Source organism: Dermacentor albipictus, chromosome 2 (genome assembly GCF_038994185.2).
Source record: "Dermacentor albipictus isolate Rhodes 1998 colony chromosome 2, USDA_Dalb.pri_finalv2, whole genome shotgun sequence".
NCBI lineage: Eukaryota > Metazoa > Arthropoda > Arachnida > Ixodida > Ixodidae > Dermacentor > Dermacentor albipictus.
In genome coordinates, this window is record NC_091822.1 from 14,465,889 (window position 1) to 14,479,604 (window position 13,716).

At 48.9% G+C, this 13,716-nt stretch overlaps 1 protein-coding gene and 1 pseudogene across 22 annotated transcripts in view; one reads left to right on the forward strand and one right to left on the reverse strand.

The window, feature by feature from the left end:
• LOC135910907 (inversin-like) overlaps nucleotides 1-9,890 on the forward strand; it is a 686,529-nt gene extending 676,639 nt beyond the window's left edge. For 15 of the 22 annotated variants that reach the window (XM_070533476.1, XM_065442979.2, XM_065442974.2 and 12 more), the window contains one exon: nucleotides 9,623-9,890. In XM_070533476.1, coding sequence (XP_070389577.1) covers nucleotides 9,623-9,776 — 154 coding nt within the window. In that variant the 3' untranslated portion in view covers nucleotides 9,777-9,890. The remainder of the gene's footprint in view (nucleotides 1-9,622) is intronic. The other 7 variants (XM_065442975.2, XM_065442986.2, XM_065442981.2 and 4 more) reach the window with 3 other exon arrangements.
• A 3,468-nt stretch (nucleotides 9,891-13,358) lies between these two features.
• Nucleotides 13,359-13,537, reverse strand: LOC135910921 (U2 spliceosomal RNA; annotated as a pseudogene).
• Nucleotides 13,538-13,716: the final 179 nt, after the last annotated feature.

The following is a 13,716-nucleotide window of genomic DNA, read 5'->3' on the forward strand; positions in this document are numbered from 1 at the left end:
TTTCGCTGTGATTATCGGTCATTCACCACATGCATGTAACACCAGCGTATGCAGCAAGTCACCAAGATTCCACTGGCACCATATTCAAGGTGGGAAACGACTTCCTTCCCAATTACAGAAGCTTTTGACCGGCTCTACGCTAACCCTCACCGGAGTAGTCCGCACGCTGGTGCTCACCAGCCAACCGAGGGGACGCGCCGAGCTCCTTCGCTCACGCGGGCGCTTGCTTCGCCCAAGCAATGATGCAGGTTCAAGTGAACGGCAAGGACATCTCACTTGAAAAGTTTCTCGAAGGCAACGGTTGGTGCACCATTAGGTACAAGACCGAATTCAACCGCGAGGCCGCGCAAAGCAACACCCAGAACGGAGCCCACTCCCGCACCGGCGAGGGAGCGAACGGCGACCGACAGCGTTCGCGTCAAAGACAGCGTAACGTCAAGCAGCAAGTGATCAGGAATAGTAAAATGCCACTACTCCCAAGAAGTGATTTCAAGGTCGTGATAAGACCAAGAGGAGGCCTCGACGTTGCCGCCACCGGAACCGGGCGGCCGACGTACCGGCGCAAGAAGCAGGGGAGGACACGGTGTGCACCAACAACCGCCAAAACATCATAGTCGTGAGTGCACCCCACGCTACTCGCGCCGCTAAGTACAGATAATTAGAAGCCATCACCATCGGTGATCGCCGCCACGAGGTCAGTGCCTATGAGATGGCCTCCGACTACACGGTGAAGGGAATCATCAGGGGAATCCCGTTGGAGGAGGGCGCCAAGTCCATTCACACAAACATCGTTCACGCACACAACCCCCACCCCCTGGCAGACAAACGGCTGAGTAATACCAAGACGGTCATAGTGGCCTTTCAATGACCGCGAGTGCCCTCCTACGTCAGGTACGGCGGCGCCCTCCTTCGCTGCGCCTTGTATCGCAAGCAAATCGACATGTGTCACGGCTGCGGGAGACTCGGTCACCGCGTGGACGTGTGCCCCAATCCTCAGGACAAATGTGCCGTGGTTGTGACGCCCTTAACCCAGGCCCCGACCACCAGTGCTCCCCACGTTGAAAGCTGTGCAGGGGAAAACACATGACGGCGGATCGCAACTGCCGCGCAAGGTACAAACCCCCTACGTCGTGACAAAGAGGCAATGGGAACGACACAGAGCCGCCGAGGAAGCGGAGGCGGCCGCGAAAGCCACCAGCCCCGCTGGCAAGCCCCGCTCGAGATCCAGGACCCGCAGCCGAGGCCGCTCCTGTTCCCGGAGCCGCACCCAAACCCCCGGCAGCAGCAGCAACGCCTGTCTCGCAGCCGCACCCTCAGAAGGACCTCAACGAGAGACACCGAAACCACCGAGAAGGTGAGCTGGGCAGATGCGGTCACGGGAAAACGAGCACCAACCGCGAAGGCTGGCGACAAAACACCCGCTAAGACAGAGACGGAGGTAACTAAATTACCACAGGTGATACAAGCGCTGAAAGAGAGAGAGAGAGAGACAAAGAGGAGGAAAGACAGGGAGGTTAGCCAGTGTAAGTACTGGCTGGCTACCCTGTGCTGGGGAAAGGGGTAAAGGGAATAAAAGGAGAAAGAAGAAGAAGAGGAGAAAAAAAATCAAGGAAATTCACGCAGTACCGCGATACTACGCGATACAACACTCAAAGGCGATCGCACAATTCGCATACAAGCGCTGAAGAAGCAAATAGAACACATGCAGGTACAGATTCGCGCGAAAGAAGACCTCATACAACTCCAGCATGCCGTGAAAAGCGGTACCCATACAGAGGCCATGCATGAGGCTCGACAAGAACCCATAGATGACGACGAAGTCGTATGCCCCGACACTAAACGCAGACCCACTCCCTCACAGGCCACTCAGGCCACGCAGGGAACAGAAGAGGAACCCATAGAGCACGACGAGGTCGAATTATCCGATACCAAACGGAGACCCACTCCCACCCTTACAGAGGCAACACGACCCAAGCGCACGCGCGCAGTGATACGCGACGCGCCAATAGATGCACTCGAGGCTCGCTTCTAAGCAATCTCGAGAAAACTATCATCGCGTCCATCACGCGTACCATCCAGCGGAGCCTGGAGAGCGTTCACCTCAGACTGTCGAGACTAGAAACCGCGAACAGCATTATCGTACCGTCGCATAGGGAAGCGGCGCAACACATGTAACAACACATAAACATGGCCCTACTCCCATCGAAACAAATACACACGATATGGCAGTGGAACTGCAGAAGTTACCAAAACAAACGAGTGAACTTACAACAATACCTGAAAACGATCCCCGAACGCCCAGACGTCATCATACTGCAGGAAACGAATGGTCCCGCCAAACTCGCGAGGTACCAGTCTATAACAGGCAAGGCGGAGAAACCAAACGTCACCACGCTGGTCAAGCGAGCGCACACAGCTATCGAACACGATACCAAAATCGGAGACATCGAAAACGTTCTTGTAGAATTAATTCCACCACGCAAGACGCGCAACAGCATCTTCGTACTCAACGTCTACATCAGTTCCAGATGCTGCCAGCACCGCTTCCATGTCCTCTTCAAACGGGCAATCGACATCGCCCAGGGGCAACAACTGTTCATTGGGGGAGACTTGAACGCGGTGCACACGGCGTGGGGCTACAAGCACGATCACCCCAAAGGCACGCATCTATGGGCAACGGCGCAATACGCCGGACTGGAGCTAGTCCCCGACCCCGCGGCACCAACAAGGCAGGGCAACAGCGTCAGCACTCACACGACGCCGGACCTTACTTTCACGTGCAACACACGCAAAGTCACTTGGACAAACACCATGCAAGACTTGGCAAGCGATCACTACATTATTTCCATGGAAGCAGAAGACGGCACGCAGGAACACAATGCCGGTCGACAAATGAAGATCACCAACTGGAATCGGCTACGCAAACATCGTGATGAGCAACAGATGGAAGACATCACAGATATAGAACAGTGGACCGACCAACTGCGGTGGGATATCGAGCGCATGACGCAAACGATCTCGTCGACAGCTGGGCTCGAGACAATAGACTCCCGGTTGCTGCACATGTGGGAAGCCAAAACTAACCTGCAGCACCGATGGAAACAACAGAGACACAATAGGAGACTGCGTAAACGGATAGCACAGCTCAACAAAGAAATAGAAAAGCACGCGCTTAACCTGCAACATCAACAATGGGAAGAGAAATGCGCGGAGATGGATGGTCAACTCACCACGCGTTGCACGTGGCAGATACTGCGGTACCTGATCGATCCCGCCAACACCAAGACCACACACATGCAAGGCATATACACAATCATACACGCTTACGGGGGAACGGAAGAACAATTCCTACTGGATGCGGAACGTCTTTACATATCCCAAACGCCACAGCAAATATATCCGGACTACTCAGGAGAAAGCAACGCCACCCTAGAGGCGGAATTCTCCGTTGCCGAAATCCAGGCGGCCCTCGTAAAACTGAACACCAAGTCGGCCCCTGGCCCCGATCGAATACCCAGTAGGGCGCTACGCAATCTCGATTACGAGTAGATCGAGAAACTCACGAAATACATTAATGAGTGTTGGACGCACGGCAAGCTACCCCAGGAATGGAAAGAAGCAAATATCATATTCATACCGAAACTCGGCAAGAAATTACAACTGGAGAACCTGCGCCCCATCTCCCTCACATCCTGCGTGGGCAAGTTGATGGAGCACTCGTTTCTCAATAGACTCACGGATTACCTCGAGTACAACGACTTATTTCCACACACTATGATTGGGTTCAGAAGGCATCTCTCTACGCAAGACGCCCTTCTGCAACTAAAACACCAAATCATAGACAATCCGGGGCGCTCGACGAGACCCATCCTCGGGCTGGACCTGAAGAGGGCCTTCGATAACGTTCGCCACGATGCCATATTTCGACAAATAGACAGGCTAAATCCCGGACTGCGAAGGTACAGCTACGTCCGAGATTTCCTCACGGGAGGAACCGCTCACATGCGAGTGGGACAACTAGAGTCACAACAAATCAACATCGGGAGCTCGGGCACCCCGCAGGGCTCGGTGATTTCGCCGATGCTCTTCAACCTCGTCCTGCTGGGGTTGTCCGACCGATTGCTTCAACTCGAAGGACTGCATCACACGCTATACGCAGATGATATTACGATCGAGAACGGATAACGACAACGGGCATGCGACGGAGCGACCGAGCAACGTTTACAACAGGCCATCCAATGCGTGGAAACACCGTGAACACGGCACTTGCAGGAGTAGCAGAGGAAGCGGCCATAGCCCTGGCCCTCACACAAACCAAAGCTACATACGTGATCTGCGACTCGCAAACGGCAATTCACAATTTTTCAAATGGGCGCATCTCGCAAGAGGCGTCTCACATCCTCCAGCGACATCCCATACATATTTATAAGGGATAGGCGGGCTAGTTGGTGCGATATTGGAATGCATCATGTAACCGCGCAAACAACAAATGACAAAGAAGGAAACACACAGGACAGGCGCGGAACCTCAACTTCACCTTCCCATACACCAGGGAGAGGCCGACGTCGATAACCGAAGGCATTTGCTATGGGTCCCGGCACACACTGGATTGAGCACCCCCAACGAAGCGGCTCACCGCGCTGCTCGAGGCCTGACTGACCGAGCAGCATCGGAGGAAGAGCACCCGCGGGGTACTGCAAACGTCTGGGCATGGGAGGATCGTATGACCAGGTTTCACGACATCACGACACAGTACCAATTGCAAAGTCGCATATACCCATTCCCTCACAATAGGTTAGACAGGACGCAAGCAGTACACTTCATACAATTACAAACGGACTGTTACAGAAACTCCAGACTCGTGCGCGCCATCTATCCGGACATGTACACTACAAACAGATACACATAGTGTGCCGAGATTGCCACACTAGAGCACATGTTCTGGGAGTGTAGGGACTTAACGAACAAGTCGGGCAGTGCCGACCCCTCCGTCTTTTCCACCGCCAGCCTCCGGTCACGCTGGAAGACCGCACTGCTCAGCTCGAACCTGACAGCACCACTCTGGGCCGTCCAGTGAGCCAAGGAAGCCGCTTCGAGACAAGGTCTCGGAACCGCGTCCACGGCGGGTGCCCAGACCCACTAAAAAGACGCCGAACTCAAATCTTGTTTATTTGAAAATAAACGTTTACGCTCGCTCCATGATTTCTACTTGAACATGGATGCACACCTACAAACAGACGTAATAAGGGTTGATTTTAGGAAAGCTTTCGATAAGGTTTCTCACCGGAAATTGCTTTTTAAGCTTGATAGAATAGGAATAGGTAAAGACGTAATAAAATGGATAGAGGCCTATTTATCTATGCGTCAACAGTCTGTGAGGATCAAGGGTTGCATTTGAAATCCATTGCGTGTGTACTTTGGGGTTCCCCAAAGTTCCGTTTTATGACCAATACTCTTTTTGTTCTTTGTTAATGATGTCGGTGCACTAGTTGAACCGCTTGTTAAAATGAAACTTTTTGCCTTTGATTCTTTGATTTATTCCCCAATAGGTTCCGAAGGTGACGAAATTGATCTGAATAGACGCTTAGGCATTAGATGAGTGGTGTTTAAAATGGGACATAGAAATCAACTATAGCAAAACAACATTTACGTATATTCGCTCAAGTAGGAGCGAACTTTCCTGCATTATTCATCGGAAACCATCCTCTGAATAATGCAGCTTCTTTCAGATACTTAGGAGTCAGTATTATGCACACATTGCAATGGCACTCACACATTGATAATGTATGTTCCAAGGCAAACCAAAAACTATACTTTAGAGAAAAAGCCGGAATACGCTACACGGGGCGTGAAATGAACAGCCTGCAAAACTTTTGTACGACCAGTCTTGGAGTACGCTTGTGTTGTGTGGTCCCCTCATCAGACAGTCCTGAAGGCAAAAATAAAAAGAATACAAAGATTGGCAGTCCGTTTCACATGCGCTGAATACCAACGCACTGAGTCTGTTACAGCCTTGTCAAAATCTTGTGAACTGGAACCTCTGGAGGAGCGCAGGTGTATGCATAGGCTTCTTTTTAAGATCATGAGTGGATGAACAAAAATAAACAAGGATCTATATCTACAACCTCCAAGAAGGAGATGCGATCGTCTAAACAATAGCAGAGCTATTCAACCTTATTTAACACGTACTGATGCTTTTCGTTTCTCGTTTTTACCTGACATGATTGAAATGTGAAACAGATTTCATAATGCAGTTGTGAGCAGCGAGGGCTCTGCCGATTGTGAAAATACGTTAGATACTTTCTTGCGGGATGTTGTGTACTAAAATTTTGCTACGAGCATTTTTGTTGAGTTTTCTTTGTATAACTACTGTTCATTGCTCCTTTTTTTCTCGTTGTTGCTGTTGTTAAAGGAACCCTGAAACGCTTTTGACGATTTTCTACAAACGTACTGAGTCGTTAGAGTAGGTCCTTCTGATCATTAATTGACACATCTAAGTGCTCTGCGTAAAGCGTGTAATTTATTATAAGGTTTTAAAAATGTACATCGCTGCCGATCGCAGCGCCCTGCTCGGCGGAATTTTAAGCCGCCCCTACCCATATGACCGAAATCACCCATATGACGTCAGTGGGGCGAGCTGTCCAATTGGCTGACCAGGGCGCGTGATCGATAATTTTTCCAACTTTATGGTAAACAAACGATCTTCGTAATAGTTGGAACGTTAGTTAATTTGTTTTTATAAAGAGAAAGTAGCAGAAAGAGAATGCACAAGAACAATTTTTCAGTACACTTAAGCACTTCCGGCACACAGCAAGTGTCGTCTGCTTGTGTTACTACGTACTCCATTTTGACGGGAGCTCCGCGGTCAGAGTTGGTCTCAGTCTTTTCGCCAGCACTATGATTCGACTTTGTTGCCTTGTGGACTGCAAACGTAGCGACTTGCAATATGTCAAGCTGCGACATCGTGTCCCTCTGCAGGGCAGCGTACGAGCGAACTGGCTGCTGCGCATCGGACTGCCGCTATCCGATCGGCGCCAGGATTTGCACGTTTGTGGCCGTCACTTTACACCGGAAGATTACTAACGCACTAGCGTTTCGCGAGTCCCGTATTAGGGCAAACGTAAGCGCAAGGGGACAGGGTCTGGCCGCTTGACTGTGCCGTAACGTGATGAGCCGAGATGAGCAGAAGGGCAAAGGTGAATGGTCTGCACGGTGCAGTCACCTGGTGGCATAGAGCTCAACCATACACAGCAACGAAGCGTATTCTTTTTGCTGCTGGTGTGTATTTTTCGCAGGAGTGTAATCATCAACACGGTGTTTTTATAAATGTTTAAAATGTTTTACACTTGGTTAGAACAATATTAGCACTTTGTTTGGCTGGTTAAGCGCTGCGCCAACAAGTGTCTGGACCGTGCAGACCGATCAGGCCGCTCACGTACGTCTGCGCCAAAGTTCCATCATCAGCTTGAGTTTATGCCTCCGGTCATTTGCCGATATGACCAGCTTGCCTGTAGCTAACGGAATACCAGACACGTTCGGCGCTACGACAGAATGCTCGCAACGCACGCTGCTTCGATAGCTCTCGCTTGGGGTCGACAGCCAAGCGGCTAGCGGAGAGGTTTCGCGCGGGCGGGGGCGGGCTTCAAAACAACCGGAAGTGGACAATGTGACGTCGCATCGTGACGCAGGACCAGTGAAGGCGGAGCTTAGCCCCGCTCGCTCAGCGAACGAGTTGAGGAAAAGCATGGCTGGGGAGGAGGGTAACTTCTAATCGCTTGTAGCTCCATTAATACGTAACGCTTCACTTAAATTATAGTGCGAATGTTCTACTTAAGCTGTACCCTACGCGTCTACAAAATTTGTCCGAACCGTTTCAGGGGCCCTTTAACTACCAACAGCGTCAGTGAATTTGTATGTTACATAGAATGAAAATGATGTATCATGTATTCTTGACACATCACCCTCCCTGTAATGACCCCAAGAACGGGGTTGACAGTATCAAATAATTAAATAAAATGCGGATAATCTGTTTTTGTTATATACACTTACGCGGCTACGTATGCATCGTGCTCCGCACGTGGCTATGCATACACTGGCCGTACAGTGTGCCTGCACTTATCGTTTCCCGCAGGTCTTTCTACGGGCTCAATGTTCGTATTTGTTTTGTTTTATGTGCATGTTTATTTTTTATAATGTTAATCTGAACATTCATCTGGCGAGAACTGTTTGCTCTGTTTTTTTTTCGGGAAGTGTTTCTTTTTCAACAAGAAATTGCGCATTCTGTGAACCAGTCATAACTACGTAAACTTGCGGTTTCGGTGTTATGTCGGGCTGAATTGGGAGCTGTGTGGGGCACTCGTTACTTTGCACATTAAAAATATAATGAGTTGTTAAAACCGAACAAACACCATGCTGAAGTAGGCCATGAGGACAAAATTGTTGTTCGTTGCCTAAAACGGGAGCACGAAGCACGGGGGGGGGGGGGGGGGGGACCGCCGAGGGCTACCGCCCCTGGTGCCGCTGACCTTAGTGACGTCACTCAAAGAAAGCTATCATTTACTCTGGCCGTGCTCGCAAGCTCACATAAACTGCGAACAGAACAAGCCCAAGTTTGAGGAAGCAATCCGGAGCGAAGAACTAGCTCCCCAACTCTGCGCCGTCCAGCAGGTCCACGACGCCGCCAGGAAACTCAACTCCCGGTTCCGTCGTGGCAGACGCCCACTTCATGAGAGCCCAAAGCTCTCGTGGCCTGCAGGACCTCGAATAAAGTTGATTTCCTTCCTTCCGTGCTTTTTTTTTACTTGAGTAACCGAGAGAAAAAACACCCAGCAACTCCATTTGTTCAGTCACAACGATGTCAAGCGAACGAGCAATGAAAAGGGAAAATTGGCAGAACAAACGTGGGACCCCTTTTAACCGCAGGTGTCACGTGAGCATAGGCAGCGCAACTGGTCCACGTACACTTGGCGGTCAGTGTTCAGATGCATACTATACCTTCATTCGCTTCTTTCCCTCTATTGTCGTCGCTCCTATGATTCTCACAAGGTCCACACTATGACTACTGCTTGTAAATCACCTTCTTTTAGTTGTCTCATTGTACGAAATTGTTAATTATGACGTAGTAGTTCTGCGGAAACCCGCAAGGTGGAGAGAAGTAATTGATGAAGGGAAAATCAGACATGCACCCGTTCGTAGCAATTGCTACAAAGGAATGGATGAGCAGGTGCCCCGGAAAGGCGGTGGTCCCGGGTTCGAGTCCCGGACCAGGACGAATTTTCCTTCAACTCTGAGGCTTTTCTTTCGAGGAACCCGTGTGGGTTTTCTTTGTAGCAATTGCTACGAACGGGTGGATGTCTGATTTTCCCTTCATCAAATTGTTAATTACTTCAATCTGGCGTACTGTTCCGTGGTCCTTGTTTCAAGTTATTTTGCAACACCTGCAGACACTGTATCAGATTCAAAGCGTCACTTTGTAACAAAATAAGAGTATATACGCCGTTCCAGCGGTGGCGATATTAATTTTCTGTTTTGCGAATCACGTTTCCGTCCGGACACAGAAACGTCAATTCTGTCGTTGCACTGGTCGGTGCGCCAATGATGATTTTGCTTCTCTCCGCCTTAGGTCGGCTATGCGGTGGCGGGTGACCGGAGCGATGGCGGGCACAGACGAACAAGCCTGGGGCCGGGCTCTCTCCCACTTGCAGCTGCTGCTCACCGACATGTCGCCAATTCCCCGATGGTCTCCTAAAGAGGGAAACACTCCAACGTTTCGTTAATTACTTTTGTTTCATCGTAGAAAGACTATGAAGCCCTGTTGCATGTCCACAGTGCAAGGGTAACTGCGCTTGGGATGTTTATAACATGTACCACTTCATGTGTATAGAATAAAAAAGCAGCAGTTGCAGTAACATCGTTATTTGGTGTGAACACATAGAAAGACAGCGTAGAGGGGGCAAAAGGGAGCGGGCTGGCAACAGCCACCACACGGGGCAGAACGCCTGTCTACGAAAAAGGAGTGGGCAGAAATGGAAGGGAAGACAGAACAAATCTCACAAATACAGTGACAAAATAAGAGTATAGCCAGACACTGCACGTAGGGCTGATAAAGCAGAATAAAACAAAATGGATTCCTGGAGTCGGATTCCTGATTAATAAGAGTATAGCTGGTAACATACAGGAATTCTATAGCATTAACGAGAGGGTGGCAGGTCTTATTGTGAAACTTAATAAGAGGTACAACATGAAGATTGTACAGGTCTACGCCCCTACATCCACTCATGAAGACCAGGAAGTCGAAAGCTTCTATGAAGACGTAGAAACGGCGATGGGTAGAGTGAAAACTAAATACACCATACTAATGGGCGACTTTAATGCCAAGGTAGGCAAGAAGCAGGCTGGAGACAAGGCAGTGGGGGAATATGGCATAGGCACTAGGAATGGCAGGGGAGAGTTATTAGTAGAGTTTGCGGAACAGAATAATATGAGAATAATGAATACCTTCTTCCGCAAGCGGGATAGCCGAAAGTGGATGTAGAGGAGCCCGATCGGCGAGACTAGAAATGAAATAGACTTCATACTCTGCGCTAACCCTGGCATCATACAAGATGTGGACGTGCTCGGCAAGGTGCGCTGCAGTGACCACAGGATGGTAAGAACTCGAATTAGCCTAGACCTGAGAAGGGAACGGAAGAAACTGGTACATAAGAAGCTGATCAATGAGTTAGCGGTAAGAGGGAAAATAGAGGAATTCCAGATCAAGCTACAAAACAGGTACTCGGCTTCAACTCAGGAAGAGGACCTTAGTGTTGAAGCAACGAACGACATTCTTGTGGGCATCATTAAGGACTGTGCAATGGAAGTCGGTGGTAACTCCGTTGGGCAGGATATCAGTAAACTATCGCAGGAGACGAAAGATCTGATCAAGAAACGCCAATGTATGAAAGCGTCTAACCCTACAGCTAGAATAGAACTGGCAGAACTTTTGAAGTTAATCAACAAGCGTAACACAGCAGACATAAGGAAGTATATTATGGATAGGATTGAACATGCTCTCAGGAACGGAGGAAGCCTAAAAACAGTGAAGAAGAAACTAGGAATGGGCAAGAATCAGATGTATGCGCTAAGAGACAAAGCCGGCAATATCATTACGATATGGATGAGATAGTTCAAGTGGCTGAGGAGTTCTATAGAGATTTATACAGTACCAGTGGCACCCACGATGATAATGGAAGAGAAAATAGTCTAGAGGATTTCGAAATCCCAAAGGTAACGCCAGAAGAAGTAAAGAAAGCCTTAGGATATATGCAAAGGGGGAAGGCAGCTGGGGAGGATCATGTAACAGCAGATTTGTTGAAGGATGCTGGGCAGATTGTTCTAGAGAAACTGGCCACCCTGTATACGCAATGCCTCATGACCTCGAGCGTACCGGAATCTTGGAAGAACGCTAACGTAATCCTAATCCATAAGAAAGGGGATGCCAAAGACTTGAAAAATTATAGACCGATCAGCTTACTGTCCGTTGCCTACAAACTATTTACTAAGGTATTCGCAAATGGAATCAGGAACACCTTAGACTTCTGTCAAGCAAAGGACCAGGCAGGATTCCGTAAAGGCTACTCAACAATACATCATATTCACACTATCAATCAGGTGATAGAGAAATGTGCGGAATATAACCAACCCTTTTACATAGTTTTCATTGATTACGAGAAAGCGTTTGATTCTGTCGAAACCTCAGCAGTCCTGGAGGCATTACGGAATCAGGGTGTAGACGAGCCGTATGTAAAAATACTGCAAGATATCTATAGCGGCTCCACAGCCACCGTAGTCCTCCATAAAGAAAGCAACAAAATCCCAATAAAAAAAGGCGTCAGACAGGGAGATACGATCTCTCCAATGCTATTCACAGCGTGTTTACAGGAGGTATTCAGAGACCTGGATTGGGAAGAATTGGGGATAAAAGTTGCAGAATACCTTAGTAACTTGCGATTCGCTGATGATATTGCCTTGCTTAGTAACTCAGGGGACCAACTGCAATGCATGCTCACTGACCTGGAGAGGCAAAGCAGAAGAGTGGGTCTAAAAATTAATCTGCAGAAAACTAAAGTAATGTTTAACAGTCTCGGAAGAGAACAGCAATTTACAATAGGCAGCGAGGCACTGGAAGTAGTAAGGGAATACATCTACTTAGGGCAGGTATTGACGGCAGATCCGGATCATGAGACGGAAATAATCAAAAGAATAAGAATGGGCTGGGGTGCATTTGGCAGGCATTCTCAGATCATGAACAGCAGGTTGCCATTATCCCTCAAGAGGAAAGTGTATAATAGCTGTGTCTTACCAGTACTCACCTACAGGGCAGAAAGCTGGAGGCTTACGAAAAGGGTTCTACTCAAATTGAGGACGACGCAACGAGCCATGGAAAGAAGAATGATAGGTGTAACATTAAGGGATAAGAAAAGAGCAGATTGGGTGAAGGAACAAACGCCAATCAATGACATCTTAGTCGAAATCAAGAAAAAGAAATGGGTATGGGCAGGACATGTAATGAGGAGGGAGGATAACCGATGGTCATTAAGGGTTACGGACTGGATCCCAAGGGAAGGGAAGCGTAGCAGGGGGCGGCAGAAAGTTAGGTGGGCGGATGAGATTAAGAAGTTTGCAGGGACGGCATGGCCACAATTAGTACATGACCGGGGTTTTGGAGAAGTATGGGAGAGGCCTTTGCCCTGCAGTGGGCGTAACCAGGCTGATGATGACAGTGTTCGCCGTTGTTTCCGTTCTTTAAGCGTAGCCTGCCTTTGTGGGCACAGGTTCGCCCAATAAAAGGTAGTTTCGTCTTTCACAGTATTGCTACTGTGTTCTTCATACGTCACTCCACGTGAGTATATATATATATATATATATATATATATATATATACATGCACTGCGAAGTAGACTCGCGTATGAAGCGATTCATTAAAAAAAGTTATGGGGTTTTAGCTGCCAAAACCACTTTCTGATTATGAGCACACGGTAGCGGAGGACTTCGCAAATTTCGACCAGCTGTGGTTTCTAAACGTGAACCTAAATCTAAGTACACGGGTGTTTTCGCCCCCATCGAAATTTGGCCGTCCTGGTCGGGATTCGATCCCGCGACCTTGTGCTCAGCAGACTAACACCAGAGCCACTGAGCAACCGCGGCGGGTAAGCGATTTATTGACGTTTCGGCCGGAGTCCGGTCTTCATCAGAAATGTCATCGTAAATCGCTTCATACGCGCGTGTATTCACTTCGCATATTTGCCCGGACCCAGAAACGCTTTTTACAGAGAAGCTGTATTTGGCTAGTTTCCAGCAGATCGATGACTTTAGACCAAAATTCGTGGCCCGATACCGAAGATAGTGAAATACCAGGCCAACCCGCGGTGGAGGTGAAGCAGGCTTCAATCACTCCGCCAGTTTCCAAAATAAGCCTAATATCTTGGGTCCAGATACAACCCGCATCAGATATCGAGGTGATAAGAACAGATAATACATTTGGACCCGCGTCCGCCATGTCTACGTTCGCACCGCCCCTCTTTGTCGGCGTTCCAATCTCTTGCGTATCTCCTTTCCGCTCTGCCGGGGTGGCGGTCCCGTCGTCCACACGAATGCATATAAAAATAACGGTAAATGAGTTCTTACCTATGCTCAACATTATGTGTCACCTCTGTGTCGTATGCTAAGGTGGATGAC